The sequence below is a fragment of the Tiliqua scincoides genome, chromosome 1 (genome assembly GCF_035046505.1).
Source record: "Tiliqua scincoides isolate rTilSci1 chromosome 1, rTilSci1.hap2, whole genome shotgun sequence".
Classification (NCBI taxonomy): domain Eukaryota; kingdom Metazoa; phylum Chordata; class Lepidosauria; order Squamata; family Scincidae; genus Tiliqua; species Tiliqua scincoides.
Window position 1 is genome coordinate 295614364 of NC_089821.1, and position 13285 is coordinate 295627648.

The following is a 13285-nucleotide window of genomic DNA, read 5'->3' on the forward strand; positions in this document are numbered from 1 at the left end:
TATATTTCAAAGAAATTTTGGGCTTCTACCAGGTCAATTGCCATGGGTTCCCCCAAAAAGTTTATGGAATTGTAGATTGGTAAGGGAGCTCAGAATTCTGCTTAGTTCCTGCCTTCTAAGAGCCGCATTTCCTGAGATGCTCTGAAGAGCAATATTATACCACTTCCAGAATGTGTTGTGGAAGCTGAATTAATTCTCTCTCATGCCACATTCCCAATTAAACTTGCTTCCAAAGCTGCTATTTGTCCCAGGGGGAAAAATGTTCAGGAGTTTTGTCTTTTTGGCAAGGATAAGGAATATCTACTCCCCTCCTATTTTGTGCTTTTAGTGTCTGACTCTACGTTGGGTCAGTTCAGATAATACTTCAAAGATGGACAATCTCCTTTGCCATTTGGGGCAAGGTCACACATGCTCTGCTCCTTCTCTTGATGCGCCTTCACCTTTCTTCTAATCACACGGGGAAAGGGGTTAGCCAAACGGCTGCTGTCATACAACCTAAAGGGGAAAAAACCGTATGGAAAGTTCTTATATGGCTCACACAGGAGAAAAATAATCACACGCTTATGTTCAAGGAAGATGAACAGGGTCATAAAGATGGGCCATGTAAATTTAGCTCAGAGGCTTAATTCTGATTTAGTTTTCTATAATCACCTCAGCTAATGTGACCTTTCACTCTTCATTTGGTTTTTTCCTCCATTTCAAGGCTGCTCCACACTTCCTATGAGGTGTAGACATGGCAAACCAGACATCCTTCACAAATGAGAGGGCCAGATTTTTGTACATTACCACCCACCCAAACTTTCAGAAGTGGAAAACATGTCTCATGTGAAGAGCAGCTCAGTTACAGGTGACAGGGAGTCACCATTGGGAAGCAACACAGATATCCGTGGACCTCAACACTATTTTATGAGCTTGCTGACTCAGGCTGACAACTAAAACCTTAGGGGAACTCACTGTTATTACAGTCTCGGCTTCACTCTCTGTAAATATCACTAGAAGGTCATGCACACAGCTTCAAAGTGAAGGGGGAGACAACACTGGGATAGGGCATGAAACTGCAGATGAAAAAGGAATGAAAACAGGAGAACATAAACAAATGCACACTTCCTCGTGAGTAAACACCGCTGTCTGCCATTCTTAATTTGACAAATGTCATTTAAGTTTCACCAGGAGGTTTAATGGAAAATTTTAATTAAATAATTGTTCCTGAGTTTTGAGAAACACAAGGAGGATAAGCATAGAGGAGCACAAGGAGCATAAAAATGCTTTTATGCGAATGCCCAAAGTCTACGAGCAAAGGTGGGAGAACTGGAATGTCTGGTGACAAGGGAAAACATTGACATAGTGGGCATAACGGAAACCTGGTGGAATGCGGAGAATCAGTGGGATACCGCAATCCTGGGCTATAAACTCTACAGGAGGGACAGGCAGGGGCGTGTTGGAGGTGGGGTGGCCGTTTATGTTAAGGAAGGGATAGAATCCAGCAAAGTAGAGATTGAAGGTGGGTCCGACTCCACCGTAGAATCTCTGTGGGTTAAATTACCAGGCTTGTGCAGCGATGTAATACTGGGGGCGTGCTATCGTCCTCCAGACCAGAAATCGGATGGGGACCTCGAAATGAGGAAACAGATCAGGGAGGTGACAAGGAGGGACAGGGTTGTAATCATGGGGGACTTCAATTATCCTCATATTGACTGGGTCAATTTGTGTTCTGGTCACGATAAGGAAACCGGATTTCTGGACGTGCTAAATGACTGTGGCTTAGAGCAGCTAGTCACGGAGCCCACCAGAGGACAGTTGACTCTGGATTTAATATTGTGCGGTACGCAGGACCTGGTTAGAGATGTAAACGTTACTGAGCCATTGGGGAACAGTGATCATGCTGCGATCCGTTTTGACGTGCATGTTGGGGGAAGAATACCAGGCAAATCTCTAACAAAAACCCTTGACTTCCGACGGGCGGACTTCCCTCAAATGAGGAGGCTGGTAAGAAGGTGGTTGAAAGGGAAGGTAAAAAGAGTCCAATCTCTCCAGAGTGCATGGAGGCTGCTTAAAACAACAGTAATAGAGGCCCAGCAGAGGTGTATACCGCAAAGAAAGAAGGGTTCCACTAAATCCAGGAGGGTGCCCGCATGGCTAACCAGCCAAGTTAGAGAGGCTGTGAAGGGCAAGGAAGCTTCCTTCCATAAATGGAAGTCTTGCCCTAATGAGGAGAATAAAAAGGATCATAAACTGTGGCAAAAGAAAGTAAGAAGGTGATACGGGAGGTCAAGCGAGACTATGAGGAACGCATGGCCAGCAACATTAAGGGGAATAATAAAAGCTTCTTCAAATATGTTAGAAGCAGGAAACCCGCCAGAGAAGCAGTTGGCCCTCTGGATGGTGAGGAAGGGAAAGGGGAGATAAAAGGAGACTTAGAGATGGCAGAGAAATTAAATGAGTTCTTTGCATCTGTCTTCACGGCAGAAGACCTCGGGCAGATACCGCTGCCCGAACGGCCCCTCCTGACCGAGAAGTTAAGTCAGATAGAGGTTAAAAGAGAAGATGTTTCAGACCTCATTGATAAATTAAAAATCAATAAGTCACCTGGCCCTGATGGCATCCACCCAAGAGTTATTAAGGAATTGAATGAAGTTGCTGATCTCTTGACTAAAATATGCAACTTGTCCCTCAAAACGGCCACAGTGCCAGAGGATTGGAGGATAGCAAATGTCATGCCTATTTTTAAAAAGGGAAAGAGGGGGGACCCGGGAAACTATAGGCTGGTCAGCCTAACATCCATACCGGGTAAGATGGTGGAATTCTTCATCAAAGATAGGATCTCAAAACACATAGACGAACAGGCCTTGCTGAGGGAGAATCAGCATGGCTTCTGTAAGGGTAAGTCTTGCCTCACGAACCTTATAGAATTCTTTGAAAAGGTCAACAGGCATGTGGATGTGGGAGAACCCGTGGACATTATATATCTGGACTTTCAGAAGGCGTTTGACACGGTCCCTCACCAAAGGCTACTGAAAAAACTCCACAGTCAGGGAATTAGAGGACAGGTCCTCTCGTGGATTGAGAACTGGTTGGAGGCCAGGAAGCAGAGAGTGGGTGTCAATGGGCAATTTTCACAATGGAGAGAGGTGAAAAGCGGTGTGCCCCAAGGATCTGTCCTGGGACTGGTGCTTTTCAACCTCTTCATAAATGACCTGGAGACAGGGTTGAGCAGTGAAGTGGCTAAGTTTGCAGATGACACCAAACTTTTCCGAGTGGTGAAGACCAGAAGTGATTGTGAGGAGCTTCAGAAGGATCTCTCCAGACTGGCAGAATGGGCAGCAAAATGGCAGATGCGCTTCAATGTCAGTAAGTGTAAAGTCATGCACATTGGGGCAAAAAATCAAAACTTTAGATATAGGCTGATGGGTTCTGAGCTGTCTGTGACAGATCAGGAGAGAGATCTTGGGGTGGTGGTGGACAGGTCGATGAAAGTGTCGACCCAATGTGCGGCGGCAGTGAAGAAGGCCAATTCTATGCTTGGGATCATTAGGAAGGGTATTGAGAACAAAACGGCTAGTATTATAATGCCGTTGTACAAATCTATGGTAAGGCCACACCTGGAGTATTGTGTCCAGTTCTGGTCGCCGCATCTCAAAAAAGACATAGTGGAAATGGAAAAGGTGCAAAAGAGAGCGACTAAGATGATTTCGGGGCTGGGGCACCTTCCTTATGAGGAAAGGCTATGGCGTTTGGGCCTCTTCAGCCTAGAAAAGAGACGCCTGAGGGGGGACATGACTGAGACATACAAAATTATGCAGGGGATGGACAGAGTGGATAGGGAGATGCTCTTTACACTCTCACATAATACCAGAACCAGGGGACATCCACTAAAATTGAGTGTTGGGCGGGTTAGGACAGACAAAAGAAAATATTTCTTTACTCAGCGTGTGGTCAGTCTGTGGAACTCCTTGCCACAGGATGTGGTGCTGGCGTCTGGCCTGGACGCCTTTAAAAGGGGATTGGACAAGTTTCTGGAGGAAAAATCCATTAAGGGGTACAAGCCATGATGTGTATGCGCAACCTCCTGATTTTAGAAATGGGTTATGTCAGAATGCCAGATGCAAGGGAGGGCACCAGAATGAGGTCTCTTGTTATCTGGTGTGCTCCCTGGGGCATTTGGTGGGCCGCTGTGAGATACAGGAAGCTGGACTAGATGGGCCTATGGCCTGATCCAGTGGGGCTGTTCTTATGTTCTTATGTTCTTATGAGGACATCTCTAGTGAGCCACAGGCTGAAGACTTGTGGGGCAAGTGAAGGAAAAAGGGCAAAAATTAGCAATAAAATGATAAAGTCTGTTTTGTTTCACAGAAAAGATCTTTACCTGAGCCAAAGCTCCAAAAGCTTCGACCACAGAACATGTTTTCAGTCCACAGAGCTAGTCCATGCAGCACATAGTAAATAACGAAATAATGCCATTGAATGTTGCTCTTGAGTAGCCACAATCCAACTCAATACCTATGGGATGGGAAAAAGAACTTCCAGTTTGTTTGTGTATGTATTATTTGTTTAAAATATTTATTACCCAGTCTCTCAATTTCCATTTATGAGGACATTTACAATACAATGAAAACACAGATATAAGCCATTTAACTGAGAAAAAAGTTATAAACCACAGCAAAATATAAAAGTAAAAACAGTCATGAACAGCAAGTTTAAAGGAGACAAAAACATAGGAAACTTACACAAGCCTAAGTGGCCCTTTGGATTGGGCCCCAAGTCAGACCATTGGTCCATCTCACTCAGTATTGCTTATACAGACACCTCTCAATTTATGTGAGGTTTACGTCCCTGTATTTTCTTCGCTGTCCTGCTGAAGCGTGCCTTTGGAACTGCAACAGAAGGCATCTATCTCTGGACCAGATCAGACGGAAAGCTCCTCAACCTCTCAAAGTCCAAAGTCCAGCTGAAATGTCTGCGTGACTTCCTCCTTGCTGACGATGCAGCTGTCACTACCCACTCTGCCAAAGATCTCCAGCAGCTCATGGATCGTTTTAGCAAGGCCTGCCAAGATTTTGGACTGACAATCAGCCTGAAGAAAACACAGGTCATGGTTCAGGATTTGAACTCACCTCCCTGCATTACAATCTCTGCGCATGAACTGGAGGTTGTCCATGACTTTGTCCAACGATCTACGACACTCTTTCTCTTGATACCGAGCTAAACAAATGCATCGGTAAAGCAGCTATCACGTTTTCCAGACTCACAAAGAGAGTCTGATCCAACAAGAAGCTGATGGAACATACCAAGATCCAGGTCTACAGAGCTTATGTCCTGAGTACATTTCTGTGCTGCAGCAAGTCATGGACTCTTCGCTCACAACAGGAGAGGAAACTGAACGCTTTCCACATGCGCTGCCTCCGACACATCCTCTGCATCACCTGGCAGGACAAAGTTCCAAACAACACAGTCCTGGAATGAGCTGGAATCCCTAGCACGTATGCACTGCTGAAACAGAGACGCCTGCGTTGGCTCGGTCATGTTGTGAGAATGGATGATGGCCGGATCCCAAAGGATCTCCTCTATGGAGAACTCGTGCAAGGAAAGTGCCCTACAGGTAGACCACAGCTGCGTTACAAGGACATCTGCAAGAGGGAACTGAAGGCCTTAGGAGTGGACCTCAACAAGTGGGAAACCCTGGCCTCTGAGCGGCCCGCTTGGAGGCAGGCTGTGCAGCATGGCCTTTCCCAGTTTGAAGAGACACTTGGCCAACAGTCTGAGGCTAAGAGGCAAAGAAGGAAGGCCCGTAGCCAGGGAGACAGGCCAGGGACAGACTGCACTTGCTCCCAGTGTGGAAGGGATTGTCACTCCCGAATCGGCCTTTTCAGCCACACTAGACGCTCTTCCAGAACCACCATTCAGAGCGTGATACCATAGTCTTTCGAGACTGAAGGTTGCCAACTACTACATCCCTGGAAAATCCTGAGTGTATAAGAAACATGTAAATTGAAACACCCTTTCCCATTGGAAACAACTGGATTGTTATAGGTTAGGGGAAAAGTCATTTAACATTCACACGGATGACTGGCATCTTCTGCTTGCCCAAGATGTGTAAGGGGAGGGTTGATGAGGGAGGCTACTGGAAGTGAGGGTGGCTACTGATAATAATGGTTGAGAAAAGAACAAGGGAAAATGAAGATGACTGCATGGAAGCAAAGAAAGCAGTAAGTGGCAGAGCTTAGCCTGAGGACCTCTTGTCAGTTATCTTGAGAAAAAAAAATCCATTTGCTATTTCTGCTTCATATCGTTCATGTTGCAATAGGCAACCAAAGGGGATTGCTCCCCCTCTCATAGCAAGTGGCAGAAGTCTCTCTTTTCACATGGAAGAGAGTCAGTTGCTGCCTTGCCAGGTGCTGATCTCCAAGCACAGGTGCACACTCCAGCCCTTGCCATCAAGCAGAATGAATTTTACAAGATGTGCAGCCACAGCTGCCTAAGAAGCTCTGTGGACACATTTTCTTTGTCTGTTTTTTTTGTCTTTTGACTTTAGAGGAGCCTCCCCACACTCACACACAGAAAGCTGCTGGCATCTAACGGAGTCGCTTGTTAGCAACTAATTAGCCACTAATTGACCACATTATTTCAAAGATGAGTCTGCATCAAACGCAAATTAAAACCGCGTTAATCAAGAACTTCCTGTATTTTTCTCTTTTTTAAAAAAAAATTATAGTTTTATAAGATCAAAGATTGAAACATACAAACTCAGTAAGTTAGAAATACAAACTAGAAATAAATGAAAATAAAAATTAAAAAAGAAGAAAAAAACATATTGAAAGTTGTGAGGCAGGTGCGGAGTTCTCAATCTATGCTTCTTTGTTCTTCTACGAACAGCGCAATCCAATCTTGCGGTGGAACAAGCTGGACAGGAGGTGTGCACTATATCCAGCGCAACATTGGGGTCTGAAGTGGCTCAGCCGGAGGCAAGAGCAAACTCTTACCCCTGGGTAAGCCACCATAGCCCCAATGGGTCTCCTCAGAATTGCACCACCTCTGGAGGTGGCATAAGTCCAACGAAAGTGGAGCAGCTTGAAGCCACTCCGCACTGCTCCAGGAACAGGGTTGGGATCTGGCATAACAGCTGGGCTCCAGCCCCACGTCCCACTCCCCGCCGGACCACCGTCTGCCCGCCCTCTCCCCATCCCAGAATGCCTCCCTCTCACCTCCTCCCTGCCCTCCCCAGACTCTTGCATCAGCCAAACTCAGCTGATGCAACCCTCCCTGCCTGACTCAGCACAGAGGCTGAATACAGCCTCTGCGGGCCAGCACACATCACTTCGCCAGCCCAGCCGACTTACGTTTGCGACCCTCCTGGGCTAGCGCAAGATACTCGCACCTAACCAAAGTGCAGTCAGGATTGCACTCAAAATCATGTAATATGTTAGGTATCACATCTTAAACACTCTTACAATTATTCTACAGTACATTTTCAACAAAGAAAAAAGAGAAAAAAAGTTATATATCCCATTGTCTACTCATGGAATCCATAGTTCATTTGACCCATTTTCCCCTTTGCACGCAGGAAGTCCATTAATGGTTTCCAATTGTCCACAAATGTTTTTACTGACTTGTCTTTAAGAAGTTTTTCAATTTCTGTAAGAAGAGCTTCCGTTGTTGATTAGCAGCAGCTCTCCAGGGTGCATCTGCACCTGGAGAGCTCAGGATTTGAACCCAATTCCTTCTTCATGTACAGCGGATACTCTACCACTGAGCTGCAGTTCCTTCCCAACTACTGTTTAAAGGACACAATTTTTTTTAGAATTTATGTTCAGTATTTAAAAAATTTATTTTGAAGGAATCAAACCTTCATGCCACTCTCTTGTTTTGAAAAACTGATATTTAGCTATTTGCCCTCCATCTCTCTGGAGAAGTTAAATTTAGTACAAGTGTCTGGAGAAAATGTCAGATGACACTAGACAGTATCTGTTGCACAACGTGCCACAGGAGTGTGTAGCATTTAACTCAGTTAAAAATAACCATATGCTTAACAAACGTGTCAAGCTCCTGGAAGTTATTGAACACTGGAATAAACAGACTGTGCAGCAATAGGAGAAATCGCTTGTAAATAGAAAAGAGGGATCAGAAAACAACAAAAAAGATGGGAGAAAACGTGATCTCTATATTGAACGTGTTTGCATAATTAAAAAATATTTAGCTATAATTTAAGCAATAAGGACGGATAATTGTGTGCAATTAAAATCTCTAAAAGAGAAAATAAACACCTAAGACTTAGGAATACTAACAAGATGGAAAATTCCACCACTACCTGGGTGATCAAAGAAGGGGCCAGAAGAGTTCCCAAGACCCTCAGAAGCTGCTTATGAAGTTGTGACATACTTTTTGAGACATGTGAGTTGTTTTAGGCCAGTGGTTCTCAAACTTTTTAGCACCAGGAACCACTTTTTAGAATGACAATCATTGGGACCCACTGGAAGTGATGTCATTAACCTGGAAAGTAATGGCCAGAAGTGACATCATCAAGCAGGAAAATCAAGCAGGATCGCCCCCTATATGACAAACAGCGCAATCCAAACCTGCACTGGAGCAGGCAAGCCAGGAGGCTTGTGCTGTATCCAAGGCAGGTTTGGGGCCAGCAGTGGCTCAGCCAGAGGCAAGGGGAAACTCTTCCTCTTACCCCTGGTAAGGGCTGCTGGCACCAATAGGTCTCCTCGGACCTGCGCCACCTCTAGAGGTAGCGCATGTCCAAGGAGAGTGGAGTGGCTTCAAGCCACTCCATTCTCCCCAGGGATGAGGGTTGGGATCCGGCATAACTGCTGGGTCTCAGCCCTGCCTCTGGCTCCCCGTCCACCCCCGGGGCCACCCATTTCCCGCCCTCCCCCATCCAGAAACACCTCCTTCCCTCCTCCTCCCTGCCCCCCCACGCCTACCTTTGCCGCTTGTATTGGCGCCAGTGCGCTGACACAAGTAGCTGTGGGGAAGCCACCACGGAGGCTTCTGTCAGCCTCTGTGCGTTGGCACATCTTGATGTGCCGATGCAGCTTCCTCCCATGGAGGTGCAAACGTGCTTTACGGCTTTACCCAACCCAGAGTTTGGATTGCGCCCAAAATCAAATAAATCAAGTAAGTAAATTAAAAGTTTACAATAAGTTTAAAAATATATTAGACAAATCCTCCTACTCTCCCAAGCAGTTGGTGACCTGTTAAAAAAATTCCCCAAACATCTGAAAAGCTGCAACCCTATCCACACTTACCTGGGAGTAAGCCCCATTGACTATCATTGTTAAAAGCATAGACAGAGTAGTCTGGTAAAAGTACAGATCTGTAACATTTCCCTAAATGCTGTCACAAACCATCACTGGTGTAGCTGGGGGGGGGGGGGACTGAAGTTTTGCAGGAAGCTTCACTGAGGAGTGCAATGGCCCCTCCCCCTCCCCTTGGGAGCCATTTGGGGGGGGCAAAACGGAGGGGAATGGCTCCCAAGGAGAGGGGGAGGGGCCGTTGCACTCCTCGGTGAGGCTCCCTGCAAAACTTAGTGCTCCATCCCCCCTCTAGCTACACCAGTGCATACTATGGTAGCATCAAATCTATTAAAAATAAAATACACATTGCAATGAATGGGGAATTGGCTCACTACCCACCTAGCGGTTCTGGCCCCAGATTTATTTATTTATTTAGCATATGGCATAAAATACATGGACTTATATATCAATTAGACTAGATCAAATGTCAATATCCAGTTCGTCCAGCCATTCAAGGACAGAGTTACCTTCATTGAAAAAGTCAGACCATGGGCCAGTCGTCAGTTTGCAGCCCTCAGTTTGCAGCCAGACAGCCTGCCCCACAGTTTGAGAAACACTGTTTTAGGCTGTCCTAAATCCAGTGTCTAATTTGTGGCTATGTTCAGTTCTCAGCTGCAAGCATGGCACAAGAACCACACAGGGTCAACCCACTAATCCCTATGCAGGGTTGATGTGCTGTCTCCTGCCCTGTATTGGGGGTGCCAACTCTTTGACCTCTTTCTGTGCCTGTATTCACTGACAGCCATTAGCCAGTGACTAGGCTTATCATTCTGCCTTGGAAAGCCCCACCTGTCGCTTTCTGCAGCTCATCTGCTATTAAAGGCAGGAGGCTGTGCTGTTTTTGGCCTGCTGACAACTCTTATCTTGAAGTGAGCCATAACTTGCCTGTGCCTCATGCAAGAAGGAGAAACATAAGGGACACAGTGACCCACCAAACACAGATGAAGCTTTATTGTTGTCCCTATTCAAATGTTCCCAGTTTTAACTTTCATCTGCTATGCAACTGGGGAGGGGCCATAGCCCAATGGGTCTTGCACGCATAAGGTCTCCAACAGACCTGGCTGAAGTTGGCCTGAAGCCAAGCCAAACTTTGGCTGCCCTTTTCCTTTTCATTGTCTCCACATCCCTGCCTTCTCTGCCATTTGGTACTGAATGAATAGGGAGGATCCTGGGATTCCTGGGGAAGTTACACCCAACCTGTCTTGAATACGTAGTAGAGGTGATAAGAAGGCAGCAACGATGCCAAGAGAGCTATCGGGATTGCACTGACCCCTACCTCCTCACCAGTTCAGACCAGGGAGGCCACCTGCCAGCTTGCCACCTTCTTATAGCTTGAAGCAGCCACTTCAATTCCCTCCATGGGTGGACTGACCTTGGTTTTTGCATCTCCAGGTAGGACTGGGAATGATCCCTGTCTGGCGAACTGCTACCAGTTTGAGTAGACAATGCCAACAACAGTCCAATCCTAACAAATACCCTCCCCCCTCTCACACTGATGCAGCCGTGCCATTGGAGCACATTCTGCATCCTGCAGGAAGGTGGTGAGTCCTGGAGTTCTCCTCTAGATAAGGGAACATTTGATTCCTTGCCTGGGGATACGTTGTGCTGCCTGTACGGGTGTACTTGTATCTGTGCTGGCAATCAGTGATTAGCTGGCACAAGTCCGAGTGGACCCGGGAAGGCAGGGACGGGGGATGGAATGATGGTGGTGCTTGCCGCAAATACAGCCCCCCAGCCTCAATCAGCCCTCATCCCACCCCAATCTCCTCCCCATTCCTTCCCCTCCCTGACTCATCCCCCCCACCCACCTCCTACACTGACCTACCAGCACTAGAGGCCATGGACGGACCACTGGCAACAGCCATTAACCATCTGTGGTGGCAGCCTGGTTGCACAAAACTGTGACAACCGTAAAGAACCTTATGCTGCCAGAACAATAGTGTGGGCCTCTTAGGATTGGTGTATACATAATATGGAAAGGTGTGCCCCCATATACGCGGGGGTTACATGAAACCATGGATATAGGCAAACACCTCTCCCCCACCCTCCAGATCCAAGGGGAGGGTCCTTTCCCAGCAGAGGCTACAGGTGTCTACTGGGCTCATACTGAGCCTTAAGGTTAAAAAAAAGCAACTTGCAGTTTCTTAGTGAAACTGGAAGTGATGGTCTTAATGCCTTCTAAGGCATTGGAGGACCCAGGGAAACCAGAATTTGCTTTTTCTTTAACCTTAAGACTTGGTTCCTTTGCCTCTGGAGGGGGCGCATGTGGGGGATATTTGGGAGGACCACGGATAATTGAATCTGCGGATACGGGATTCACAGGTACAAGGGCTCCCTCTGTATACATAGCACATAATGAGAAACAAAGGGATTTTCTTGGGTGCAACTTGTAAATAAATAAGTTGTTAAACATAAGCAATTTATTCAACACAATGTTTTACCAAAAAGGGGGGGGGGAAGGTCATTGCTGAAGCTTCAGCACCACATGTGTATATAGCGATGCCTTCGCGATAACTCCCTGGAGGAAACAGGAGGGCATTTCTCACTCTGCACTCAAGGGCTTGATCCACACTGTGTGCCAGGGTTGCTAAGGGAACATCACAAGCAGCTGAATGCAGAAAGGTAACTGTAGCAACCCACAAAGCTCACCTCCTACACTGAACCCTATGCTTCCAATTTTGCAACTAGATCTGAGCTTGTTGCTCATGCACATGTCTCTGTAATACAAGGCACCATTAAAACCACACGGTTGCACTTGTTTGGTTGCATTTAAAAGCTCCCAAACAACAACCCTCATATCTCCCCTCCCTTTATTTCTCAGAGGGAGACTGCTGCAGGCAGTGCAAATATAGCGCACCAAACTTTTGCAGGCAGGGAAAGTGGCTGGTTTTGTTTTTAAAGAAACATGGCTGCTCTGATGATGGCAAGGGATCATGATCCCAAGTACTTTCTGCAGGTGGAAAACAGGAGGACAAATGTTTTTGTGACCCAGCTAGGAGAATTCAGGTAAGGTTATAATTAAAATGTGTGATGAATGCCATGAAAAACTGTGAATACCTGAACGGAAAGAAGTCACGGGCTAGGGCTTTAATGCACTTGGGGGATACTATGACAAACAAGGCATAATTTGCTTATGGAATTCATGCCAAAAAATTGTGTTCGCCACTCGCTTAGAAGGCGACTAGACTAGGCATTAGACAAATACATGGATAATTGACGTATCTCAAGAGTTAGTAGCCACGATCGATAGATAGGACATCCAAGTACAGAGGCAGTATACATCCAAACATGTATTGTTGAAGACAAAAAGCAGAGGTGGGGCAATCCCCTTCATGCCCTGTTCGTGATTGTCCAGAGACATCTGTTTGGCCAGCATGGGAAATAGGATACGGGACTAGCTAGACCTTTGGTCTGGTTCAGCTGGACTCCTCTTGTGTTCTTAAACTAAAATAAATTGAACATATTCTTGGTCAACAGAGAAAGCTTCTGAAGAATTAGCAGGTGTTTGCCTTCTGGGTTTTGGGTGCATTCATTAAAGACGTCAGAAAGCAATGTAGTATGTGCTTTGTATTTAGAGATCTCAGGACACTGTGCAAACCTCCTGTGATATTGCCAAACCTGCGGCCTGATCTTGTCCATGTTGACTTGGGAATCAGTCCCATTGAATTCTACATAACGTATTCCCAAGGGTGTTACAGGGATTGCAGCCACCATTCCCTTCAACATCTCTCTGATCTTTAGTGCAAGCAGCAACCTCCAAACTCACCTTAGACTTTCCTTTCAGCAAGATTCAGTGGCACTTTAATGATGCATAGATTTCCTATAATTAACTTCAGGAGATCAGTAGCCATATTCTGTTTGGTAAACCTTTGGAAAAAAGCCTAATTTTCCTGCCTCAACAGGCTGCAGTTCAAAAATGCATGGCCACAAGCACCCCACAGTAACCCAGAGATTGTTAAACATAATGGCTGTTGCAAGTAAGGATGACA

At 46.2% G+C, this 13285-nt stretch overlaps 1 protein-coding gene across 4 annotated transcripts in view; it reads left to right on the top strand.

Moving 5' to 3' along the window:
* Positions 1–1032: 1032 nt before the first annotated feature.
* Positions 1033–13285, top strand: part of CCDC197 (coiled-coil domain containing 197) — a 47200-nt gene continuing 34947 nt past the window's right edge. For 3 of the 4 annotated variants that reach the window (XM_066612213.1, XM_066612210.1, XM_066612211.1), the window contains exon 1: positions 12095–12302. In XM_066612213.1, the coding sequence (XP_066468310.1) occupies positions 12202–12302 (101 nt within the window). In that variant the 5' untranslated portion in view covers positions 12095–12201. Of the gene's footprint in view, positions 1111–12094; positions 12303–13285 lie in introns of those variants that run through there. The other variant, XM_066612212.1, reaches the window with a different exon arrangement.